General features: G+C 38.1%; 1 protein-coding gene across 4 annotated transcripts in view; it reads left to right on the top strand.

Annotated features, from left to right (window-relative positions):
* Window positions 1-25,480, top strand: part of RAD18 (RAD18 E3 ubiquitin protein ligase) — a 116,793-nt gene that overhangs the window by 8,998 nt on the left and 82,315 nt on the right. For all 4 annotated transcript variants that reach the window (XM_029244090.1, XM_029244089.1, XM_029244092.1 and 1 more), the window contains exons 3-4: window positions 22,408-22,469; window positions 23,654-23,724. In XM_029244090.1, coding sequence (XP_029099923.1) covers window positions 22,408-22,469; window positions 23,654-23,724 — 133 coding nt within the window. The remainder of the gene's footprint in view (window positions 1-22,407; window positions 22,470-23,653; window positions 23,725-25,480) is intronic.

Genomic DNA, 25,480 nt, shown 5'->3' with positions numbered 1-25,480 from the left:
TTATTTACTCATCTATTTTTCTTCTCTTCCAGCCTTTAAAAAAAAAATTGAACATTTAAAAAATATTAAATCTTTTCCACAGTTGACTTATTAGTGCTACTTCTTTGTTTTATTATTTTAGCGGCTGTTTAAAATAGGCATCTTTAAGTTATTACAGTCTCCCTTTGAACGATATTATACCACTTGACTAGTGTAAAACTGTTACAACTGTGCACTTCTTCCTTTTTTAAATTGAAATATAGTTGATTTACAATATTATATTAGTTTCAGGTGTATAACATAGTGATTCAATATTTTTATAGATTGTACTACATTTAAAGTTATTATCAAATATTGGCTATCTTCTCTGTGCTGTACAACAGCGGTCCCCAACCTTTTTGGCACCAGGGACTGGTTTTGTGGAAGACAATTTTTCCATGGATGCGGGGGGTGGGGGATGGTTCAGGTGGTAATGTGAGCGATGCGGGGTGATGGGGAGCAGCAGATGAAGCTTTGCTCGCTCGCCCGCCGCTCACCCCCTGCTCTGCAGCCTGGTTCCCCTGCTTCGGCACCCCTGCTGTGCAATATATCCTTGTAGCTTACTTATTTTATAAATACATAGTAGTTTGTACTTCTCAATCCTCTACCCCTATCTTGCCCCTCCCTCATTTCCTTTCCCCTCCCCCATTTCCTTTCCCCACTAGTTCTCTCTATCTGTGAGTCTGTTTCTATTTTGTTGTATTCATTTGTTTCATTTTTTAGTTTCCACATATGAGAGATAGCATATAGTATTTGTCTTTCTCTGACTTATTTCACTAAGCATAATAACCTCCAGGTACATCCATGTTGTTGCAAATGGCAAAATTTCATTCTTTATTGTGGCTGAGTAATATTCTATTGTGTATGTACCACCTGTTCTTTATCCATTCATCATCTTTAAGTGATAGACACTAAGTTGCTTCCGTATCTTGACTGTTGTTAAATAATGCTCCTGTGAACATTGGGATGCATGTATCTTTTCAAATTAGTGTTTTTGGTTTTTTTGAGGTATATACCCAAGAGTGGAATTGCTGGATCATATGGTAGTTCTGTTTTTAGTTTTTTGAGGAACCTCCACTGTCTTCCATAGAGGTTGCACCAACTTACATTCCCCAGCAGTGTACTAGGCTTCCCTTTTCTCAACATCTTCACCAGCCTTTGAAATTTGTGGTCTTTGTGATTCCAGTCATACTGACAGGTGTGAGATGAGCTCTCATTGTGGTTTTGATTTGCATTTCTCTGATGGTGAGTGATGTTGAGCATCTTTGCACGTGGCTGTTGGCCATCTATATGTCTTCTTTGGAAAAACGTCTATTCAGGTCCTCTGCCCATTTTTTAACTGGGTTTTTTTTTTGACACTTGAGTTGTATGAGCTGTTTATATATTTTGAATATTAACTCCTATTTGGTCATATCATTTGCAAGTATTTCTCCCATTCAGTAGGTTGTCTTTTTGTTTTGTTGATGGTTTCTTTTGCTGTGCAAAAGCTTTTACGTTTAATTAGGTTTCATTTGTTTATTTTTGCTTTTATTTCCTTTTTCACAGAAGACAGATCCAAAAAACTATTGCTACGATTTATGTCAAAGAGTGTTCTGCCTGTGTTTTCTTTCAGGAGGTTTATGGTTTCTGTCTTATATTTAGATCTTTTGATTTTCTTTTTGTATATCGTGTGAAAATGTTCTAATTTCTTTCTTTTTCACTAACTGCCTTTATTCTTTTTTTATTTTTTAATAGATCTTTATTGGAGTATAATTGCTTCACAATACTGTGTTAGTTTCTGTTGCACAACAAAGCAAATCAGCCATATGTATACACACGTCCCCATATCCCCTCCCTCTTGAGCCTCACTCCCATCCTCCCTATCCCACCCCTCTAGGTCATCGCAAAGCACCGAGCTGATCTCCCTGGGCTATGGTGCTGCTTCCCACCAGCCAACTATTTTACATTTGGTAGTGTGTATATGTTGATGCTACTCTCACTTTGCCCCAGCTTCGCCCTCCCACCCCATGTCCTCAAGTACGTTTTCTATGTCTACCTCTTTATTCCTGCCTTGCAACTAGGTTCATCAGTACCATTTTTTTTTCCTTTTTAGATTCCATATATTTATGTGTTAGCATACGGTATTTATTTTTCTCTTTCTTTTTTTTTTTTGTCTTTCCGTGTCTTCAGCCATTCTTTTTTTTTTTTTAATTTAATTTAATAAATTTATTTATATAGCAGGTTCTTATTGGTTGTTCTTCTCTTTCTGACTTACTTCACTCTGTATGACAGATTCTAGGTCCATCCACCTCACTACAAATAACTCAATTTTGTTTCCTTTTATGGCTGAGTAATATTCCATTGTATATATGTGCCATGTCTTCTTTATCCATTCATCTGTCGATGGACATTTAGGTTGGTTCCATGTCCTGGCTATTGTAAATAGTGCTGCAGTGAACATTGTGGTGCATGTCACTGTTTGAATTATGGTTTTCTCAGGGTATATGCCCAGTAGTGGGATTCCTGGGTCATATGGTAGTTCTATTTTTAGTTTTTTAAGGAACCTCCATACTGTTCTCCATAGTGGTTGTATCAATTTACATTCCCACCAGAAGTGCAGCAGGGTTCTCTTTTCATCACACCCTCTCCAGCATTTATTGTTTGTAGATTTTTGATGATGGCCATTCTCACCGGCGTGAGGTGATACCTCATTGTAGTTTTGATTTGCATTTCTCTAATAATTAGTGATGTTGGGCATCTTTTCATGTGCCTCTTGGCCATCTGTATGTCTTCCTTGGTGAAATGTCTGTTTAGGTCTTCCGCCCATTTTTTAACTGGATTGTTTGTTTTTTTGATATTGAGTTCGATGAGCTGTTTGTATATTTTGGAGATTAATCTTTTTGTCTGTTTCATTTGCAAATATTTTCTCCCATTCTGAGGGTTGTCTTTTTGTCTTGTTTATGGTTTCCTTTGCTGTGCAAAAGCTTTTTAGTTTAATTAAGTCCCGTTTGTTTATTTTTGTTTTTATTTCCATTACTCTAGGAGGTGGGTCAAAAAAGATCTTGCTGTGGTTTATGTCAAAGAGTGTTTTTCCTATGTTTTCCTCTAAGAGTTATATAGTGTCTGGTCTTACATTTAAGTCTTTAATCCATTCGGAGTTTATTTTTGTGTATGGTGTTAGGGAGTGTTCTAATTTTGTTCTTTTACATGTAGCTGTCCAGTTTTCCCAGCACCACTTACTGAAGAGGCTGTCTTTTCTCCATTGTATGTTCTTGCCTCCTTTGTCGTAAATTAGGTGTCTGTATGTGCATGGGTATATCTTTGGGCATTCTATCCTGTACCATTGATTTGTATTTCTGTTTTTGTGCTAGTACTATACTGTCTTGATTACTTGTAGCTTTGTGGTATAGTTTGAAGTGGGGGAGCCTGATTCCTCCCAACTCTTTTTCTTTCTCAAGGTTGCTTTGGCTATTCGGGGTCTTTTGTGTTTCCATATGAATTGTAAAATTTTTTGTTCTAATTCTGTGAGGAAATGCCATTGGTGGTTTGATAGGGATTGCATTGAATCTGTAGATTGCTTTGGGTAGTATGGTCATTTTCACAATATTGATTCTTCCAATCCAAGAACATGGTATATTTCTCCATCTGTTTATGTCATCTTTGATTTCTTTCATCAGTGTTTTATAGTTTTCTGAGTACAAGTCTTTCACCTCCTTATTCAGGTTTATTCCTTGTATTTTATTCTTTTTGTTGTAATGGTAAATGGGAGTGTTTCCTTAATTTCTCTTTCTGATTTTTCATTGTTGGTGTGTAGAAGTGCCAGAGATTTCTGTGCATTAATTTTGTATCCTGCAGCCTTACCAAATTCATTGATTAGTTCTAATAGTTGTCTGGTGGCATCTTTAGGATTTTCTATGTATAGTATCATGTCATCTGCAAACAGTGACAGTTTTACTTCTTCTTTTCCTATTTTTATTCCTTTTATTTCTTCTTCTTCTCTGATTGCTGTGGCTAGGACTTCCAAAACTATGTTGAATAAGAGTGGCGGGAGTGGACATCCTTTTCTTGTTCCAGATCTTAGTGGAAATGCTTTCACTTTTTCACATTGAGTGTGATGTTTGCTGTGGGTTTGTCATATATGGCCTTTATCATGTTGAGGTAGGTTCCCTCTATGCCCATTTTCTGGAGAGTTTTTTTCTTAAATCGGTGTTGAATTTTGTCAAAAGCTTTTTCTGCATCTATTGAGATGATCATGTGGTTTTTATTCCTTAATTTGTTAATGTGGTGTATCACATGGATTGATTTGCGTATATTGAAGAATCCTTGCATCCCTGGGATAAGTCCCACTTGATCATGGTGTATGATCCTTTTAATGTGCTGTTGTATTCTGTTTGCTAGTATTTTGTTGAGGACTTTTGTATCTGTGTTCATCAGTGATATTGGTCTATAATTTTCTTTATTTGTGATATCTTTTTCTGGTTTTGGTATCAGGGTGATGGTGGCCTCATAGAATGAATTAGGGAGTGTTTCTTCCTCTGCAATTTTTTGGAAGAGTTTTAGAAGGATCGATGTTAGCTCTTTTCTGAATGTTTGATAGAATTTGCCTGTGAAACCATCTGGTCCTAGACTTGTGTTTGTTGGAAGATTTTTAATTATGGTTTCAATTTCATTACTTATGATAGGTCTGTTTATATTTTCTAATTCTTCCTGGTCCAGTCTTGGAAAATTGTGCCTTTCCGATAATTTGTCCGTTTCTTCGTGGTTGTCTGTTTTATTGGCATAGAGTTGTTTGTAGTAGTTTCTTATAATCCTTTGTATTTCTGCAGTGTCAGTTATGATTCCTCCTTTTTCATTTCTAATTTTATTGATTTGTGTCCTCTCCCTTTTTTTCTTGATGAGTCTGGCTAAGGGTTTATCAATTTTGCTTTTCTTCTCAAAGAGCCAGCTTTTAGTTTTATTGATCTTTGCTATCGTTTTCTTCATTTCTATTTCATTTATTTCTGCTCTGATCTTTATGATTTCTTTCCTTCTACTGACTTTGGGATATCTTTGTTCTTCTTTTTCTAGTTGTTTTAAGTGTAGGATTAGATTGTTTATTTGAGATTTTTCTTGTTTCTTGAAGTGAGATTGTATTGCTATAAACTTCCCTCTTAGAACTGCTTTTGCCGCGTCCCGCGGGTTTTGGGTCGTCGTGTTCTCGTTATCATTTGTTTCTGTGTATTTTTTTATTTCTTCTTTGATTTCTTCAGTGATCTCTTGGTTATCTGGTAGCTCACTGTTTAGCCTCCATGTACTTGTGTTTTTACAGTTTTTTTCCTGTAATTGATATCCAGTCTCATCACGTTGTGGTCAGAAAAGATACTTGATACAGTTTCAATTTTCTTAAATTTTCCGAGGCTTGATTTGTGACCCAGGATGTGATCTATTCTGGAGAATGTTCCATGTGCACTTGAGAAGAAAGTGTATTCTGCCACTTTCAGGTGTAATGTTCTATAATTATCAATTAGAGCTACCTGGCCTGTTGTGTCATTTAAAGTTTGTATTTCCTTACTTGTTTTCTGTTTGGATGATCTGTCCATTGTTGTAAGTGGGGTGTTAAAGTCCCCTACTATTATTGTGTTACTCTTGATTTCTCCTTTCATGGTTGTTAGCATTTGCCTTATGTATTCAGGTGCTCCTATGTTGGGTGCATAAACATGTGTAATTGTTATATTTTCTTTTTGGATTGATCCTTTGATCATTATGTAGTATCCCTCCTTATCTTTTATAACAGTCTTTATTTTAAAGTATATTTTATCTGATACGAGTATTGCTACTCCAGCTTTCATTTGATTTCCATTTGCATGGAATATCTTTTTCCATCCCTTCACTTTCAGTCTGTATGTGTTGTTAGGTCTGAAGTAGGTCTCTTGTAGACAGCATATATACGGGTCTTGTTTTTGTATCCATTCAGCCAGTCTGTCTTTTGGTTGGGACATCTAATCCATTTACATTCAAGGATATTATTGATATTTATGTTCCTATTACCATTTTCTTAATTGTTTTGGGTTTGTTTTTGTTGGTTCTTTCCTTGTGTTTCCCTCTTAGAGAAGTTTCTTTAGCATTCGTTGTAAAGCTGGTTTGGTGGTGCTGAATTCTCTTAGCTTTTGCTTGTCTGAAAAGTTTTTGACTTCTCCATCAAATCTGAATGAGATCCTTGCTGGGTAGAATAATCTTGGTTGTAGGTTTTTCTCTTTCATCACTTTAAGTATATCCTGCCATTCCCTTCTGACCTGAAGAGTTTCCACTGAAAAATCAGTTGATAACCTTATGGGGATTCTTTTGTCTGTTATTTTTTGTTGTTCCCGTGCTGCTGTTAATATTTTTGTCTTTGAATTTAATTTTTGTTAGTTTGATTAATATTTGTCTTGGTGTGTTTTTCCTAGGGTTTATCCTGTATGGGACTCTCTGTGCTTCTTGGACTTTGCTATGTTAGGGAAGTTTTCAACTATAATCTTTTCAGATATTTTCTCAGACCGTTTCTTTTTCTCTTCTTCTGGGATCTCTATAATTCAAATGTTGGTGCGTTTAGTGTTGTCCCATAGGTCTCTGAGATTGTCTTCAGTTCTTTTCATTCTTTTTTTCTTTATTCTGCTTCTTGGCAGTTATTTCCACCATTTTGTCTTCTAGCTCACTTATTTGTTCTTCTGCCTCTGTTATTCTGTTATTGATTCCTTCTAGTGTGTGTTTCATTTCAGTTATTGTGTTGTTCATCTCTGTTTGTTCTTTAGTTCTTCTAGACCTTTCTTAAACATTTCTTGTATTTTCTCGATCCATGCCTCCATTCTATTTCCAAGATTCTGGATCATCCTTACTATCATTACTCTAAATTCTTTTTCAGGCACATTGCCTGTTTCCTCTTCATTTATTTGGTCTTGTAGATTTTTACCTTGCTCCTTCATCTGTGACATATTTTTTTTGCCGTCTCATTTGTTTTTCTTTAATGAGTGGGATTGTGTTCCTGTTTTACTGGTTGTTTGGCCTGAGGCTTGTAACATTGGGGTTTGTAGGCTGTTGGGTAGAGCTGGGTCTTGGTGCTGAGAGGAGGAACTCTGTGAGACGTCACTCCGATGAATATTCCCTTGGTCTGAGGTTCTCTGTTAGTCCAGTGGTTCGGACTCGGAGCTCCCACTGCAGGAGCTTCGGCCCGACCCCGGACTTGTGAACCAAGATCCTGCAAGCCGCCTGGGGCGCAAAACAAACAAACAAACAAAAACAATGATAACAAAGTAAAAAATAAAATTAGACTAGGAAACTAACATATCTGTTAGGAAGAATATAAAAATAAAAATTTAGATGAATCAACAACAAGAATGCACAGTAGTACCATAACAGTGAAAAAGAGGAGGAGGGGGAAAAAAGGGTGCGGGGGAGGCCTTGGCTGTGGAGGGCGGGGTCTAAGCAACGGTGTCCTTTGGGCGATGGACGGGGCCAATGCTCAGGTCCCACAGGGCTGGAAAAGGCCCTGGGGGCTTTGGGGGCTGGGGCTTAGGCTCAAGGAACAGAAGGGGCCCAGGTGTGTCCCCCACCCCTGGTCTCGGAGGGCAGGGGACCTCACCTGGGAGCCCAGCAGGCTTCCTGGGCTCAAGTGGGCAGGGCAAATGCCCTCCTCTCCTTTCCTCTCCTGTTCCTCTGGTCTGTGAGGGCCCCTCCCACCTGCCTCTCCTGATCTGCCCGGTCTCCCTCCTATGCCCCCAAGGACCCACATGGCCCGGAGCGGGGTTTGGAGGGCAGGGGATTGGCCTGGGAGCTCAACAGGCTCCCTGGGCCTGAGTGGGTGGGGCAGTTGCCCTCTGCTCCTCTCTCGCTCCTCCTGGAGGGCCCCTTCTGCCTGCCTCTCCTGATCTTTCCTGCCTCAGGGGTGCTGATCCTGTCTGGCCTTCGCTTCTCCTCCTCCCTCAGTCCCCCTATGTCCTACTGGTTCACTTTGGGGCTCTTCCCATCTCCTTGGGCATCAGAGTCCCCCACCAGTGGCTGGTGGGTGCCCTAGTTGTGGGGAGATGCTAACTCCGCGTCTTCCCACACCACCACCTTGACTCTGCCTTCTAATTTCATTCTTTTACATGTACCTATCCAGTTTTTCCAGCACCACTTTTTTTGAAGATAATGTGTTTTCCCCATTATATATTTTTGCCTTCTTTATCATAGATTAATTGATGATAAGTGTATGGGTTTATTTCTGGTCTCTCTTTTCTGTTCCACTGATCTATGTGTCTCTTTTTGTGCCAGTACCATGCTGTTTTGATTGCTGTAGCATTGTAGTATACTCCAAGGTCAGGTAGCATGATACATCCAGCTTTGGTCTTTTTTCTTAAGACTGCTTAGGCTACTTGGGGTCTTTCATGATTCCATATAAATTTTAGGATTGTTCGTTCTATTTCTGTGAAAATGCCATGGGTATACAACTGTGTGCTTCTGTTCCCCCCCTTCTGTCATCCTGTTGTTGTCTTTCCTTTTATGATGTGCACATATACTACAGACACAATACATTGTTATTATATTTGCTTTATTTATTTACTTTCTATAAATTTATTTATTTATTTACTGTTGGCTGCGTTGGATCTTTGTTGCTGAGCACGGGCTTTCTCTAGTTGCAGTGAGTGGGGGCTACTCTTCATTGCGGCGTGCGGGCTTCTCATTGCGGTGGCTTCTCTTTGTTGCAGAACACAGGCTCTAGGTGCGCAGCCTTCAGTAGTTGTGGCACATGGGCCCAGTAGTTGTGGCTTGTGGGCTGTAGAGCTCAGGCTCAGTAGTTGTGGCGCATGGGCTTAGTTGCTCCGCGGCATGTGGAATCTTCCCGGATCAGGGCTCAAACCTGTGTCCCCTGCATTGGCAGGTGGATTCTTAACCACTGCACCAGCAGGGAAGTCCCTGTATTTGCCTTAGACAGCTCATTATCTTTTAAGACAAATTTAAAAATGGAAAAGTAGTCTTTTCTATTTAGGCACATTTATCATTTCTTATACTCTCCTTTGTATACATCAACGTTTTCTTCTTATGTCGTTTATATTTTCTCTGTTGCATTTCTTGTAGCACCAGCATGCTGCTAAAGAATTCTCTCAGCTTTTGTTTCCCTGAAAAAATTATTTCATTGCTTTTTGAAAGGTGTTTTCAGTGGGTGTGCAGTTCAAATTAAAAATTTTTCTCCTTTCTGAATGTCATTCTACAATTTTATGGCTTGACTAGTTTCAGACGAAACCAGGTGTGTTAGGTTTTTTTTTTTTTTATAGGTTTCTGTATATGATGTGCCTTTTTTCTTCTGGCTGCTTTTCAGATTTTCTCTTTATTACCAGATTTTAGAGATTTGTAATGTGCTTTAGTGTGATTTACTTTGTGTTTGTACTGCTTGTGGTCCATTGAACTGCTTCAGTTTATGGGTTTATATTTGGAAAAAATTTAACACTTTTTCTTTGAGTATTTTTCTGTTTACACACCCACCTCCACACCCGAGCTCCAATTCAGATTACACTTTGTTAGACCTTTATTAACTTTATTCCACTACTTTATGTTAATCTATAGACATTGAGGCTCTGTTTTTTTTTTTTCTTTTCCTCTTTGGTAATCTCTCCCCACCCCCATCCTTTTTGTGCTTAATTTTGGATAATTCATATTGTTATGATTTCAAGTTTATTGATCTTTTATTCTGCACTGTCTCATCAACTGTTAGTCTCATCCAGTGAAATTTTCATTTTAGATATTGTATTGTTCCTCTCTAGAAATTTTACTTTTTTAGTATCTTCCATTTCTTTCCTTGTTAGGTTCGTGTGTGTGTCTATTTTAATCCTTGAATATATTGAACATATTCTAATAGCTAGTTTAACCTCACTGTCTGCTAATTCATTATCTTTGTTGTTTCTAAAACTATCTGTTGATTGATTCCATCCCTCCCCCCCCCCCCCCCCCCCCACACTTCTGGTTATAGAGCACATTTTTTTTTTTTGCTTCTTTGCATTTCTGGTAATTTTTGATTGGATGCTTTCCATTGTAGTTTTCACATTTTTGAGTGTTTAGATTTTGCTGTATACTTTATTGGAGTGTTGGGTTTTGTTGTGGAAGGATTCTTTTTTTGTTGTGGAAGGATCAGATTGGTTCTGTCAAGTTTTGTTTCTAAGCTTTGTCATGATGAATCTAGAGTAACATTTTTTATAGGACTATAGTGGGGGAAGGGTGAGAAACACATAACATAAAACCTTCTCCATTAACAAGTTGGTAAGTGTATAGTATAGTATTGTTAACTATATGTGCATTGTTGTACAGCATGTCTTTAGAACTTTTTCATCTTGTATGACTAAAATTCTGTACCCATTGCACAGCAGCTACCCTTTTCTCCCTCCCCCTGGCCCTGGGAACAACCATTCTATTTTCTGCTTGTATGAGTTCATTTAGATACCGCATATAAATATAATCATGCAGTATTTTTCCTTCTGTGAATGGCCTATTTCACCTAGCTTAATATCCTCGAGGTTCATCCATGTTGTGGCATATGACAGAATTTCCTTCTTTTTTAAGGCTGAATAATATTCCATTTTATGTCTATAGAGAGCATATATTTTTTTAATCTGTTCATCCACTGGTGGACACTTGGGTTGCTCCCTCCTTTTGGCTCTTGTGAATAATGCTGCTATGAACACAGGAGTGCAAATATCTCTTTGAAATTCTGTTTTCACTTCTTTTTGATCAATACCCAGAAGTGAGTTGTTGGATCATATGGTAACTGTAGTTTTAATTTTTTGAAATGCCTCCATACTTTTTTCCATAGTGACTGCACCATTTTACATTCCCATCAACAGTGCACAAGGGTTCTGATTTCTCCATGCCATCACCAACGCTTGTTATTTTCTTTTCTTCTTTTTCTTTTTTTTGATAGTGGCTATCCTAACAGATGATGTCATTATGGTTTTGATTTGCATTTCCAGGATGATTAGTGATGGCGACGATCTTTTCATATACCTGTTTGCCATTTGTATGTCTTTGGAGAAATGCCTTTTCAAGTTCTTTGCCCATTTTTAATCAGGTTACATGTTTTTTTGTTATTGAGTTACAGGCGTTTGTTGTATATTTTGATATTTTTGGATACTAACTCATCAGGTATATGGTTAGCAAATATTTTCTTATGTTTCATAAGTTGTTCTTTTATTCTGTTGATTGCAGAAGCTTTTTAGTTTGATGAAGTCCTACTTGTCTATTTTTGCTTTTATTGCCTGTGCTTTTGGTATCATATCCAGGAAATCATTCCTAAGACTGTTATGAGGCTTTTTCCCTTTATTTTCTCCAGGCAGCTTTATAGTTTCAAGTCTTTATTCTCTTGCAGTGGAAATCCAGTTTTCCCAGCACTATTTGTTGAAGAGACTGTCCTTTCCCCATTGTGTACTCCTGGCACCCTTTTCAAGGACCATTTGACTGCCTATGTGTGGGTTTATTTCTGGGTTCTCTATTCCATTGGTGTACATTCCTGTCTTTATGCTAATACCATATTATTTTGATTACTGTAGATTTGTAATATGTTTTGAAGTCTGGAAATGTGAGACCTCTAGCTTTGCCTTTCACATTATTTTGGCTATTCAAGGTCCTTTGTGGTTCCATATAAATTTTAGAATTGACTTACCTGTTTCTGCAAAAAATACCATTGGTATTTTGATAAGGATTGCATTGAATCTGTGGATTGCTTTTGTTAGTATGAGCATTTTAACAGTGTTAAGTTATCCAGTCAGTGAACATGGAAGTGTCTTCTGCAGTTTCTTTCAGCAGTGTTTTATAGTTTTCAGTGTACTTGTCTTTTGCCGCCTTGGTTAAGTTTGTTCCTAATTATGTTATTCTTTGTGATGCTATTGTAAATGCGATTGTTTTCTTAATATCTTTTCTGGATTGCTAGTTTTAGAAGTGAAACTGACTTGTGCATTTTGATTTCGTATCCATCAGCTTCGCTGAATTCATTTATTAGTTCTAACAATTTTTCTTGTGGTATCTTTAGAATTTTCTACATATAAGATTGTGTCATCTGTGAACTGACATAATTTTACTTTTTCCTTTCTGATTTGGATGTTCTCTATTTCTTTTTAACGTTTAATTGCTCTAGGTAGGACTTCAAGTACTATTTTGAATAGAAGTGGCAAGAGTGGGCATTGTTGCCATGCTTCTGATCTTAATGGAAATCTTTGGGTATGATATTAGCTGTGTGCTTTTCATAATGGCTTTTATTATGTTGAGGTAATTTCCTTCTAATTTTGTTGAGTTTTTTTTTTTTATCATGTAAGGGGGTTGAATTTTGTCAGATGCTTTTTCTGCATCTATTGTGAGATGATCATATGATTTTTATCCTTGTTCTGTTAGTGGTGTAGCACATTGATTTTTGTATGTCAACCTATCCTTGCATACCAGGAATGAATCCCACTGGGTCATGGTGATGATGCTTTTAATGTGTGGTTGAATTCAGTTTGCTAATATTTGTTGATGATTTTTCATCAGGGATTTTGGTCTGTAGTTTTCTTGTAATGTCTTTGGTATCAGAATAATGCTTGCCTCATAAAATAAGTTTGGAAGTGTTTCCTTCTCAATTTTTATGAAATGTTTGAGAGAGATTGGTGTTAATTCTTTTAGTGTTTGGTAGAATTCTGCGGTGAAGCCATCTGGTTGTAGGCTTTTCTTTGTTGGGAGATGTTTGATTACTGGTTCAGTCTATGCACTAGTTTCAAGTCAGTTCGTATTTTCTATTTCTTCATGAATCAGTCTTGGTACGTTCAACTTGTTGGTATATATTGTTCACACTAGTCTCTTTTAACTCTTTATTTCTGTGGCATCAGTTTTGATGTCTCCTCTATCATTTCTGATTTTATTTACTTGAGTCTTCATTTTTTCTTAGTCTGGTTAAGGGTTTGTCAGCTTTGTCAGTCTTTTCAGGAACCAACTCTTAATTCCATTGATTTTTTTTTTTTTCCTATTCTCTTTTGTTTATTTCTGCTCTAATCTTTACTATTTCCTTTCTTTCAGTAACTTTGGGCTTAGTTAGTTCTTTCTCTAGTTCCTTGGTATGTAAAGTTAGGTTTTTATTTGAGATTTTTTTTTCTTGTTCTTAGTGTAGCCATTTACTTCTATAAACCTCCCTCTCAGTGGTGCTTTTGCAGCATCCCTTAAGTTTTGGTGTGTTGTGATTTCACTTTTTAAAACATTTTCTGATTTCCCTTTTCATTTCTTCTTTGACCTATTGCCTGTTCGGGAGTGTGTTAATTTCCACATATTTGTGAATTTTCCATTTTTTTCTTCTGCTATTGATTTCTAGTTTCATTCTGTTATGGTCAGAAAAGATACTTGATGTGATTATTTTCTGACTCAACATGTAATCTCTCCTGGACAGTGGTCTGTGTGCACTTGAAAAGAATGTGTGCTCTGCTGATGTTCGCTATATGTCTGTTAGATGCCTTTGGTTTATTGTATTGTTTAAATCCTCTGTTTCCTTATTGATCTTCTGTCCTATCCATCATTGAAAGTTGAGGCATTGAAACCTTCTACTATTATTGTTTTGCTATGTGTTTCTCTAGTTCTGTTGGTGTTTGCTTTGTGTGTTTGGGTGCTCTTTTATGGTGTCCTATAAGTCCCTTAGGCTTCTTCTTTCTTTTTCCTTTTTGTGCCTATGAATGAATAATTTCAAATGACTTGTCTTTAAGTGCATTGATTCTTCTGCTTGATCAAGTCCACTGCTGAGCTCTTCTGGTAAATTTTTCATTTCAGTTTCAAGTATCCCCTGCTTTTCAAAAGTTTGCTTTATAACACTTCCCTTTTATGAAAGACCTACATTAGGACCAATTTCCATTAACCAAAAGAAATCTGAAGAGGATTTTCACTTCTACAAAAAAAAGGCAAAAGGTGAAAATAGCCTTCAGTATTTTTTTTTGAATGAACTGTAATAGAAGTGGTGTGCACCCTGAACAGCGAGAGTGGCACCCCTGGCAACTACAGTCAGCATCACAGCATCAAGCCGCCTTAGCTTTGAACTGTGTCTGTGAGTATCTGTGTTTCATCTTGCTTTATTTCGTGCATCTTCACTTTTTCACTTTATGCCATTTTGGCTTATGAAAGTTTTCACAGGACCAGTCAACTTTCAGATGGTGGGGGAAACCTGTATTATATTCTTCATCTCCAGAATTTCTGTTTGGTTCTCTTTTGTGTTTTATGTGTGTGCTGATACTTTCGTTTTGTTCATGCATCATTTTCCTTAGTTCATTGAGCATCTTTATGATGGTTATTTAAAATTTTTTGTCAGGTAATTCATACACATCTGTTTTTTTAGGATTAGTTTTTGGAGATTGGCCATGTTTTCCTGTTTCTTTGTATGCCTTGTTACTCTGTTGGGATCCATGCATTTGAAAAAACAGTCACCTTGTACAGGATTTACAGACAAGCTTCATATAGGGAAAGCCAGATGTTCCTGCACTAACTCACCAGCCAGCCCAGCTAGAGATTCTGGGGACCTCTTAAACCTTTTCTGTGGATGGATCTTCTCTAGACTTATGAGTATAGTTAGAGATGTTTTGCTGGTTTCTTTTTTCATTACTGTGTAATCTTTTGCTGCTTCTTGTATCTGTGGTACTTCAGAGTATTTGGAATTGCAGCAAACTGCCCAGCTCTTTTTTGTTCCTAGCGGCCCCCAGGCACTAGAGTATGCCAGGTCCCATCAGAACTCCAAGTCAGGCAAGGTAGAAGCAGTCCCTGGGGCAGCCCCTTGGAAAGCTGAAATACTGGTTGCATCCTTCTGTCTTCTCTTTCTCTCCAAATGAGAAGCCATTGAGTTATATCGGCCTGCATCTGTATTGTGGGTCTTCTGGAGCAGTGTCCCAGCTCTTTTTTGTTCTCGTTAGTCTCCAGGCATTTAGAGTATGACAGGTCTCTTCAGTACTGTGAATTGGGTGAGATAGACACAAGTCCCTTGGGCAGCCCCCTGAAAAGCTGGAACGTTGGATGCACGTTCTTCCCCAAGAGAAGCTGAGAGGTGGGAATTTCTCCTGCTCGCTCCCAGGGGAGGGGTAATGGTGAATGAGTGACTACTCGTGCAAACCGTCACCTTTGTTCTCGGCCACTCCAACCTGGTCCCCTTTCTTGTCAGTGATTAGATTCAGGCAAGATGGAAACCAGTCCCTGGGGCAGCCGCATGAAAAGGCTGAACATTTCATATGTGTTTCAGTCTTCTCTTGCTCCCTCCCCCGGAGTACGGAGTGTCTTTCTGATTATGTGGTGCTGAGCCAGGGGTAGGAACTCTGGAAAGTGAGGGCCACAAGTTTTCTACTGGCTTTGATGTGGCTGGTTTTGTGCTTGCCTTGGGGTATAGGAGCATCTTAACTAGTATCTGGATTTCTCACAAAGGGAATTGGTTTATGTATTGTTGTTGATTTGTGTTTCCATGGGAAAAGTAGGGTCTGGCTTCCTGTTCTGCCATCTTGCTGACATCACCCCACTCTCTATGGCTAATTTATTCATATACTAAGGTATGACGTTCTGGGGTGTCTACTCAATGCCCATGCATTTAGTGAGGTTCCTCCAACCTGCCTGCTAGGAATTTCATGAACTCTTGGCGCTTTGTTACCTCTCCAGTTATTGTTCTTTCCCTGGAAGTTGATCTTTGTTTGGCCTTATGGATTTTCACGCCCGTGTATGTGCAGACTTGCCTTCAGTCAGAATCGAATGGATTTGTATTCATATTTCTGGAGGTCTTTCTGTATGTAGCATCTTTCTTTCTGGTACTCTGCCCTACAAATTCTAGCTACCTGGATTGCCCTGAACTCTGATCTTTGTTTCTTCAACTAGCAAGACTGTTGGGCTTTTGGCTTTCCTCCCTGCACTGTGGTCCAAAGTCTGAAAATTTAGAAAGAGTTGTTCTATATTTTCCCCTGGTATTTTAGTTGTTTACAGAAGGAGGGTAATTCTGGATATTGGTTACTTTCTCATGGACAGAGATGGAAGTCTACTCTATATATTTTAATTATGTCATTTTAGGGAAGAAAGACTTGACTTTTTATGAAATCAGTGAACTCAGCTGAAAAATTAACCTTTACTTCCATTCTTTTTTTTTCATGTTTCTTTGTCACATACAGTTGTCACTGATGTCATTCTTTATCTAAGAGGAATTCAGTGGAGAATACTTCCAATAATGATAATTTATTTTATGAGCACTTATTTTTCATACTCTACCTGTCATGATTCAATAGGCATTGTCTACTAATCACCAGTTGTCACAGGTTCCCTCAGGACTAAAAGCTGCTCTGGGTCTGTAATTGTTCTAATGACACAAAAGCCCCCAGAGCTTAGTAGAAGCCAGACTTAGCTATCGTGTTCTGCTATCATCCTGGATTGACTAGAATTGGTGACCCAGAATCCTAGCCACTTTGCTGTTCCTTTCCTTAAACATTTCAGGACTTGTCATTTAAAATTCTTTAGTCGGTTTTCCTATGTTAGCTTTTTGGGTGTAGGTAATGACTGCATTTGCATATCTGCTGCTATTAAGGTTTGAGTGGGGTGCAGTGGCAGAATGCAGGACAGGTAAATTGATCCAAATTCATGCTATTAAAGAGTACATTTGGGGGGAGAGGGCCTGGACTTAACTCCAATCCATAAAACACCATTAAGTGAGAATGTTCTCACTAATAGATCCATCTGCTTAAGTGCCAATTTACTTTGCACTTGAAGTTTTTCTGACTTGATAATTGAAGATGCTCAAAATATTTACTGCTAGGTGAAATCATTGGCTTTTAGGCACTGTTAAATTACCACGATTTTAAAGATGGACCAGCAGTCATTTTTCTTTTTCTTTTGTGGATTTTTGACTCACAAAATTATTTGAGGCTTGTGTTGTAATAAAAAGCAATTTAGGGCTTCCCTGGTAGCACAGTGGTTAAGAATCCACCTGCCAGTGCAGGGGACATGGGTTCGAGCCCTGGTCTGGGAAGATCCCACATGCTGTGGAGCAGCTAAGCCCGTGTGCCCCAACTACTGAGCCTACGTGCCTAGAGCCCGTGCTCCACAACTAGAGAAGCCACCGCAATGAGAAGCCCGTGCACCGCAATGAAGAGTAGCCCCCGCTCCCCGCAACTAGAGAAAGCCCATGCACAGCAACGAAGACCCAACACAGCCAAAAAAAAGCAATTTAATTTTACTAAAAAAAAAAGTGAAATGTGAAATGTTCTGTTTACTGACTTTTTCTAAATTAAGAGGCAATGTAAGATGCTTTTAGGCAAATCGTCAGTATTATTCTTCTTTATCACTCTTATGAGGCGGCACTGTGAAGCAAGACGGGAGAAAAGAGATAGTTACACATACAGAAGGGACATATAGTTATGCAGAACTGCCCTTATGGAGATGCTGGAGTGCTGGTTGTTTGTTGGAGGGATGTTATTCTCTTATCAGCTAACTGGTCACTTAACACTGGACTTAGAGGCAGAGGCCAGCTTTCTCAGCTTTGAAAGGATCCTTCGAAAGCATCTCCTATACCTTTCAAACTGGGAACTGGATTTTCTTTTTTTCTTTTTTTTTTTTTTTGTGGTACGCGGACCTCTCACTGTTGTGGCCTCTCCCGTTGCGGAGCACAGGCTCCAGACACGCAGGCTCAGTGGCCATGGCTCACGGGCCCAGCCGCTCAGCGGCATGTGGGATCTTCCCGGACCGGGGTACGAGCCCACGTGCCCTGCATCGGCAGGCGGACTCTCAACCACTTCGCCACCAGGGAAGCCCTGGATTTTCTTTTTTTAATTGGACACTTTAGAATTATTTTTGACATGGTTCATTTTCTCATAAAATCCTTAAGATCACATGCAAAATGGATTGGTTTAAGTTTTAGAAACTTGCTTTTTACTGTCAGGATGCTATGCTCTTCTGATACATGAAAGCCAGCAGATGGCTGCATCCTGTTTGAGATTAGAAATACCTCCTTCCCCAGGCTTGCTTGCCTCTTTGAAACTACCCTTTATTTCATTGTTTTATTCTTCCCTCCCCCACCCTATACACATGGCTCATAGTTGGGCTTTTGGGTGGAAAAACAAACTTCACAGGTGATTTAAATAAAGCCAGCTAGGAATACACGGTTCAAAGTTGTTCAACTGCTCTACTTTGATTGAAATATCGTGCTTGCTCGCTAGAGAATAAATTATGCTGGTCTGCAGTTCACCAGTACATATTTGGTAGTAGACTGGTAAGTTGAAATTAAGCCAAGGGCTTGATCCACTTTGGACTAGTGTCTGGTTCTCCATGTTTAAACAGAAAACACGTATAAGATTATGCAGAAGAGAAAGCAGTAGCCTCATTTTACATACTCTGATACAGGTGATCCTATTAATTAAGTACATATTGGTATTACATAGGTATATATAATAAGTGCTTCTTATAAGCAAATTATAAATATTTTAAATAATTAATTAGAAATATGTTAAAAGCTCGGGCTCTGATACATGCCTTTGCCACCTATTAATTCCATAATCTTGGGCAAGTTGGTTAAGCTGTATGCTGCATTTTCCTTCTTGTAAAATGGGACTAATAGTACCGACCTCAGGGTTGCTGTACGGATTGAAAGTGTTAATACAGCTAACATGCTTAAAACAGAGTGCACAGTAAGTACACAATGTTATGTTAAATCGAATGAAATTGCCAATATTTGCCCTTTTTTGACTTACCAAAAGTTTCATATGGTTCAATCTAGTACAAAAGCATATTAATTAAAACAAATAATTGTTGTTCAATCAGAATCACATATTATGGATGTGGTTTACTGATCAAAATCCATTGGATTTCTCTTGAAGACTGGGGATAGAGCCTGGCAACTAAACTAAAGCCAACAATAATCTCTGCAGGTGACTCAGATGAGCAGCCAGGTTTGGGAATTCTTGACTTACAGTATCACTCAGGAGAGTTTATATACTGTGGAGAGAATAACATTGATAGTCAAGAGAATGAGTCTAGAGAGGAATTTTGCCTCAGGATGAATCATATTTCAGGTCTCATCCGCATCTGGTTTAGGTGATATTTAGATGAGAGTTTGGACTTCAGACTTTAGAGTTGATGTTGGGATGAATTACGACTTTTGGGATTGGTGGGATGGGGAGAATGTGTTTTGCATGTGAGAAGGACATGGATTTTGGGGGTAAGGGGTGAAATGCTATGGACTGAAGTGTGTTCCCCCCCACCCCAGAATTCATAAGCCCTCAGCCCCAGTTTGATGGTATTTGGAGGTGGTGCCTTTGGGAGATGCCCCTGATAGTGGGATTAGTGCTCTTATAAGAAGAGATGTAGAAAAATTAAAAAAAAAGAAGAGCTGTAGAAAGCTTGTTCTTTCTTCTCTGGCCATGACAGGACACAGTGAGTAGGCAGCTGTATATAAGCCAGGAAGAGAGTCCTCACCACAAACCTATGATACTGGCACCTTCTAGCTTCTGGAACTTCTAGCTTCCAGAACTGTGAGAAAAGAAATTCCTGTTGTTTAAGCAACCAGTCTGTGGTATTTTTTACGGCAGGCAGAGTAAGACACCTAATTCCTCCCTCCAGTCCTTTGTATCACTGCTGTCATTCATTTTACTTACACATAAGCATATGTATATTTACATAAGCATAAATAATCTAATTTGCTGCTATTATTATTTTGAACAAACTATTGTCTGTTACATCAATTAAGAATAAGAAAAAAAGGTTTTAATTTTACCTGTACTTATTCCTTCTGGAATTGCTCTTCTTTTCTGTATGTGGATCCAAGTGTCTGGCTTATATTATTTTTCTTTTCTCTGAAGAACTTCTTTTTTTAACGTTTCTGGCAATGTCAGTCTACTGGGAGCACATTTCCTTAATTATTGTTTGTCTGAGAAAGTCTTTTATTTCTCTTTCACTTTTGAGGGATCATTTTGCAGAATATAAAATTCTAGGTTGGTGGGTTTTTTCTCTCTTGCTTGCATGGTTTCTGAGAAATCAGATTTAATTCTTACCTTTGCTCATCTGTAAGTAAGGTGTTTTTTCCCCTCTGGCTTTTTCCAAGATTTTTTCTTTATTTTTGATTTTCCACAGTTTGAATGTGATATACCAAGTTGTGGGGTTTTTGGCATTTTTCCTTCTTGGTGTTCTTTTAGCTGCTTGGATCTGTGGTTTGGTGTCTGACAATCTGAGGGAAATTCTCAGTCATTAATGCTTCAAATATTTCTTGCTTTCTTTCTCTTTTTCTTCTGTTTCTGGTATTGTTACTACGTGTATGTTACACCTTTTATAGTTGTCCTGCTAAAAAATGTTCTTGAATATTGTTCTGTGGGGTTTTTTTTTTCCAATCTTTTTTCTTTTTGCTTTATAGCTTTGGAAGATTTTATTGAGATATCCTCAAGTGCAGTGATTTTTTTTTTTCCCTCAGCTGTGTCCTGTCTACTAATGAGCACGTGAAAGACATTTTTCATTTCTTCTACAGTTTCTCATCTCTAGCATTTCTTCTTTTGATTCTTCCTTAGAATTTTCACCTCTCTGTATACATTACCCATTTCTTCTTGCATGTTGTCTACTTTGTCCAGTAGAGCCCTTAGCATCTTAATCATAGTTGTTTTAAGTTTCTGGTCTGATAATTCCAACATTCCTGCCATATCTAACTATGCTAATGATGCCTGCAGTTTCTTCAAACTGTGCTTTTTGCCTTTTAGTATGCCTTATAATTTTTTCCTAATAGTGGGACATGAGGTACTGGGTAAAAGCAAGTGTAGTAAATAGTAATGTGTCATGAGATTGGTGGGGGCTGGGTAGTGTTCTATATTCCTACAATTAGGTCTGTCTCTTAGTGAGCCTGTGCCCTGGACTGTGAACTTCACAAGTGGTTCTCAATTTTTTACCCCCTTTGGTGGGACAGGATGGCTAGAGGTAGCTGAAGTTGGTTATTTCCCATCCCCCAGGTTAGCTGGGCTCTGGTAATAGCCCAATAGAATAGGCTCCAGTAAAACTGTTTCTCTTGAAGTTAGGCCTTGTTAACAAGAACAGAGTGCTCTTGTGTATTTCAAAATGATTTACTTTTCCTCCTCTCCCTGCAGAAGAACTAGGGAATTTTTTTCTTATAGTCACTGTGAGAACCTGGTAGAACCCTTGGAGCAAAAACTCACATAACTGTCAGGCCTCCCCTCCCCAATGTCTGGGTCCCCATTGAGTTTTTAACTCGCAGACTTGTCCACACTGAGCCTCCAGCAATTGGTCAATTACAGTTCAGATTTTCCTATGCCAACAGTGGTTCCAGCAGAACCTCTTTCTCTGGTTCCCATGGAAGTTTCTGGTCTGGTACGTTATATTTCTTTGTATCCATCCTGTCTGTCTCTTCAGTTTTGGAGGCAGCAGTTTACCTCATAAGGTCACTTCTCTGATGGATCTCGGAAGGATTATTGATTTTTTAGTTTGTTCAGCTTTTTACGGGTTATTAGAGGGAGTGATGACTTCCAAGCTCCTTATGTGCCAAACTGGAAGTCCTCGTTTATTTTTCTTTGCTTCCCCAAAGAACTTCACTTGTTGCCTGATCTTTCTTTTTCATAATGTGTTTCATTGTTCCTGGGTGCTCTTACTGAGGCTGGCATGACTTGTTCACTTCCAGGATGTCTGTACCCGAAATCCTACTGCCTCCTTCTCCTTAACTAAACTGAATCCTTTAATGAGGCCCCCTCACTAAGGTGAATTTGTGCCAATAGCAAATGGTACCAGTAAGGTACCATTGTATTAGTCACATTTGGGGAGATCATTTTATGCTGCTTTGGGTGTGAAGAATTAGTTCATGCCAATTTCCACTTAAATTGTTAAGACTTAATACATTGTCCTTAATACACTGAATTGTACTGTAATTGCCTCACGCTTTTTTAACTCCTTGAGGTCAAGAATCTTCCCTCTTTCCTTAGTGTCTGCCACAAAAGTATTTGTAAAGTGTGGGATGAAGGGTATCATTTACAGAGTTAGGATGTAGAAATCCCTAATTTGATAATCCAGGTATATATTATTTCTTAACACATGTATAGATCTTATTTCAAAATTTATATTTTAGAATGTTAGGCAGGGGAGATATCTGACATGTTTATACAAATTCATCCTAGGTCTTACGTGTATGTTTCCTTCATTTTACAGATGGAAGATACAGAGAGTGATACATGTTGCTTATAGAGTTGTGATATGCTAGGGACTCAATTATTATTATTTGATATGTTTCCCTTTTCTAAAAATGCTATTTAATCATATTTGCAAATGTGTAGAGATAGAGTAGAGGTACTAGAATTTTGAGATTATAATGATATACCTTAGATGATGGAAATATTCTAGGGTTTAAGTCAGGTTTTGTTAGAAGTCAGAATCCAATAGTCTTATACAGCTTAAGTAATTTATTATGTTGCATTTGTGTTTTTGCAGACTGTTCTCTTTGTATAAGAAAATTTCTGTCCTATAAAACACAATGTCCAACTTGCTGTGTGGTGAGTTTTTCTTTTCTTTTTTTCCTTTAAACTAAGTGGTGCAGATATTTCTGCTTCATGTATACACAAAAGCCCAGGGAAGGTGTATAATTATTGAATTAAGCTATATCAAAGACAGTTTCAGAAAGGACTTATAAAATACATATATGGAGAACTGGGCTTTGTTCAACTTTTCATAAAGATTTCTGATAACCTACATGTATTTTAGGAAGAAAAAACTAATTTTAAGATCAGGACATAGCACACTTTAATTCTTATGAACTGTGTTTTTATGGCTCCTCACTTTTTATAATTTCTCAACTTGGGTAGAAAATCTGATGGTAGGATCATTTATTTGCAAAGGATTGATGTTTAAGTATTTGTGCAGAAGGCAAAGATTCAGCTTAACTGGCCCCTTACCTTTTTCCCAAACCAGGCCTTCAGGGAAAACACCAAGAAACTTGTTAAAGTTTCTGAAGCATTTTATGTAGTGGAAATAGGTGAAAAGGTATGTAAAAAGGGAAGGTAAACATAAGTAGGAATAAAGAAAGAAGGAAAAGAGATAGTAAGGTCTGATAGAAAGGACACCGGGGCTAATTAAAGGGTTTGGGTTCTAGTTTGGTGCCTCTGGTAGGTGCATCGTGTCAGGATGTCACTGAACTTGTTTGGCTCCCAAGTCTAAGCTCTTTCCAACTAGGGATGCTGCTGTCATCAAGATGGTATCATCACAGAGATAAAGTGTATGCCGTTTACGCTAGATAGCTACTGGGTTTATTGTTTTCCTCTTGCAGTCTTGAACACCAATCTTGTTTTTAAAGTCTCTTTGAGCACCTAAGGCTCCTGTGTTATTACTTTAAAAGAGCATCTCTGTTCTGCTTTTCAGGAGACATTTTTGGGAAAGCTGAGTGCTGGCATTTTGAAGAAGGATTCTTGCTCATGTTAGGTTTTGTCTTAGTACAGAGTACATGTGTTTTTACCAGATGCTTTGGAGAGTTTTTAAACAGACTTCCAGTCAGCAGAGAGTGATTCACTGTTTTAAAATTCCGTGTTAGTATGAGATGAATGAACTTTATTTTGAGGTTTTCCTGGAAGACTTAGTGGGATGGGGAATCTCAGGAGGATGAGACATACGTTTTCAAAAACAAGATTATGACAAGTTAATTATTGTTTCTGACCTTTTTCTATCTGTTGTTTTTCTTTTCCAGACAGTCACAGAGCCGGACCTGAAAAACAACCGCGTATTAGATGAACTGGTAAAAAGCTTGAATTTTGCACGGTATGATTTTCTTTTGTGACTAATCCCTAACTGCTTTTGCCTTTTATATGTGTCCGTCCCTTTACTCTGTGCACTTTTCGGGATTAGGGAATGCAGGGCTGCATATTTGGGGGTAAAAGAAGGGATGCAACAACAGTCATTAATCACATACGGACAATCTAATCATAATAGGATTTTCTTCCTTTACCTAACAGAAAGTCTCCTGTTGTGAAAAACAAGAGTTAAAATGTAGATTTGGGCACTTACTTTTGAGTATTTCAGAAATACTTCAGCTTTATCTTTTATTTTCCCTGCCCCAACATTAGAATCAACCATTTTCCCAAGGAGCCCTGGGTCCTTTTATTGGAGAATGGCATTTAGAAATCAGGATCTGGAGCTGGGTATGCTCATTGTTACTGGGGTGTCGTTGCTTCTAAACCCTCTCAGTGGACAGAGCTGGGTAGCATATGCATGTGTATGTGTACACACATATATGTATAATAGTTTCTGTGTCATATATTAATCCATTAATTCTTAATCCAATTTGCTCAGCATGTATAAAATGATGTGTAACATGAAATGTGTAATCGCTGGTGCTTTATAAAGTGTAGCTTTACTTCTTAACTGTCAAATGTATGATGGTGATAGTCATTGCTCACCCAGAGGGATTTAAAAAGGCATGTATTATCAGACAATATCTTGAATTATTTTTAGTTTTAATCATGCAAGCCAAGCAGGAGTTTTTGGAGTTTTTATTAGGAACATATTGTGTTTAGTTAATGGTTAGGTGCCCACATACTTAAGTACATGAATTCCAAGCTTGTTGGGACATTCTTGGAGGTTCATCACATTACTTCTAAAAATGTAAAGAGATTTCTTCCAGTAGAATTGCACATTTTTTCATTGGTTTGCATACTAAAAATGATCAGATTTAGTACTCTGAACTCGCCTAGTAAGGCATTTTAGAAATCAGCTGGTTGGTTATTTCCCTAGGCAGAGTCATAAGAAGGTGGTATACTTTCCTAGATTAAGACACTCTGAGATTCTCTGGTGCTCATAAATAAAGTGATTGCTTTTCTTATTTTAAAGTCCTTCACCAGTTAGATATTGAAGTTGGTAGGAAAAGATGGAGACATGTATTTAAAAAGGAATTGATCGGCTGTTTGCTTTTCTCTGAGGCAGCAAAATTGTATCTCATAGCTTATTTTTTCCTCAGCTGGTATTGAAAGCATAACAGCCTCCCTGCTAGGAAAAAGGGACTGTTATGAAGAACTGCATCTGTTTGTTGAAGATAAATGATCAGCATCTTTGAGTTCATAGACCCTTTGGTAACTTAAAGGGAGGCCTTGGAATGATTGCGCTCTCTCCTTCTCTCCTCCCTCCCCAAAGAAATAGGCTATTTAAATATTCTTTGTAGTGGGTGTGGCGGGGTAGGAAGCATTCTTTGTAGATTTGGGACGGATTTTATCATTTGTTTCTCCCTCTGTTTGCCTTCTTGGAATTGCTTTATGGGGAACATTTCTTGGACATTTGTCATATCTAGAGTGCTGTGGTACTTCATTTGCAAAATTAGTAGGGTTGAAATTCAACGTAGTCGGTTTCATTACTTGTTTGAAATTTGGTTTAGATCAGTGAGGGAGGAAGTTTAATTTTATGAGTAAAATGTAAGTTATTTATATTGTTTATTGATTTTATTTCTTCCTGTGCTTCCCATCTGTCATTGCCATTTTATGATATTATGATTTTTAAAAATTTAATATTCTAAACTGAATAACAA

The sequence above is a fragment of the Monodon monoceros genome, unplaced genomic scaffold, assembly GCF_005190385.1.
Source record: "Monodon monoceros isolate NGI ecotype Baffin Bay Population unplaced genomic scaffold, NGI_Narwhal_1 Super_Scaffold_3, whole genome shotgun sequence".
Lineage (NCBI taxonomy): Eukaryota > Metazoa > Chordata > Mammalia > Artiodactyla > Monodontidae > Monodon > Monodon monoceros.
This window is presented reverse-complemented; position numbering and strand designations above follow the sequence as displayed.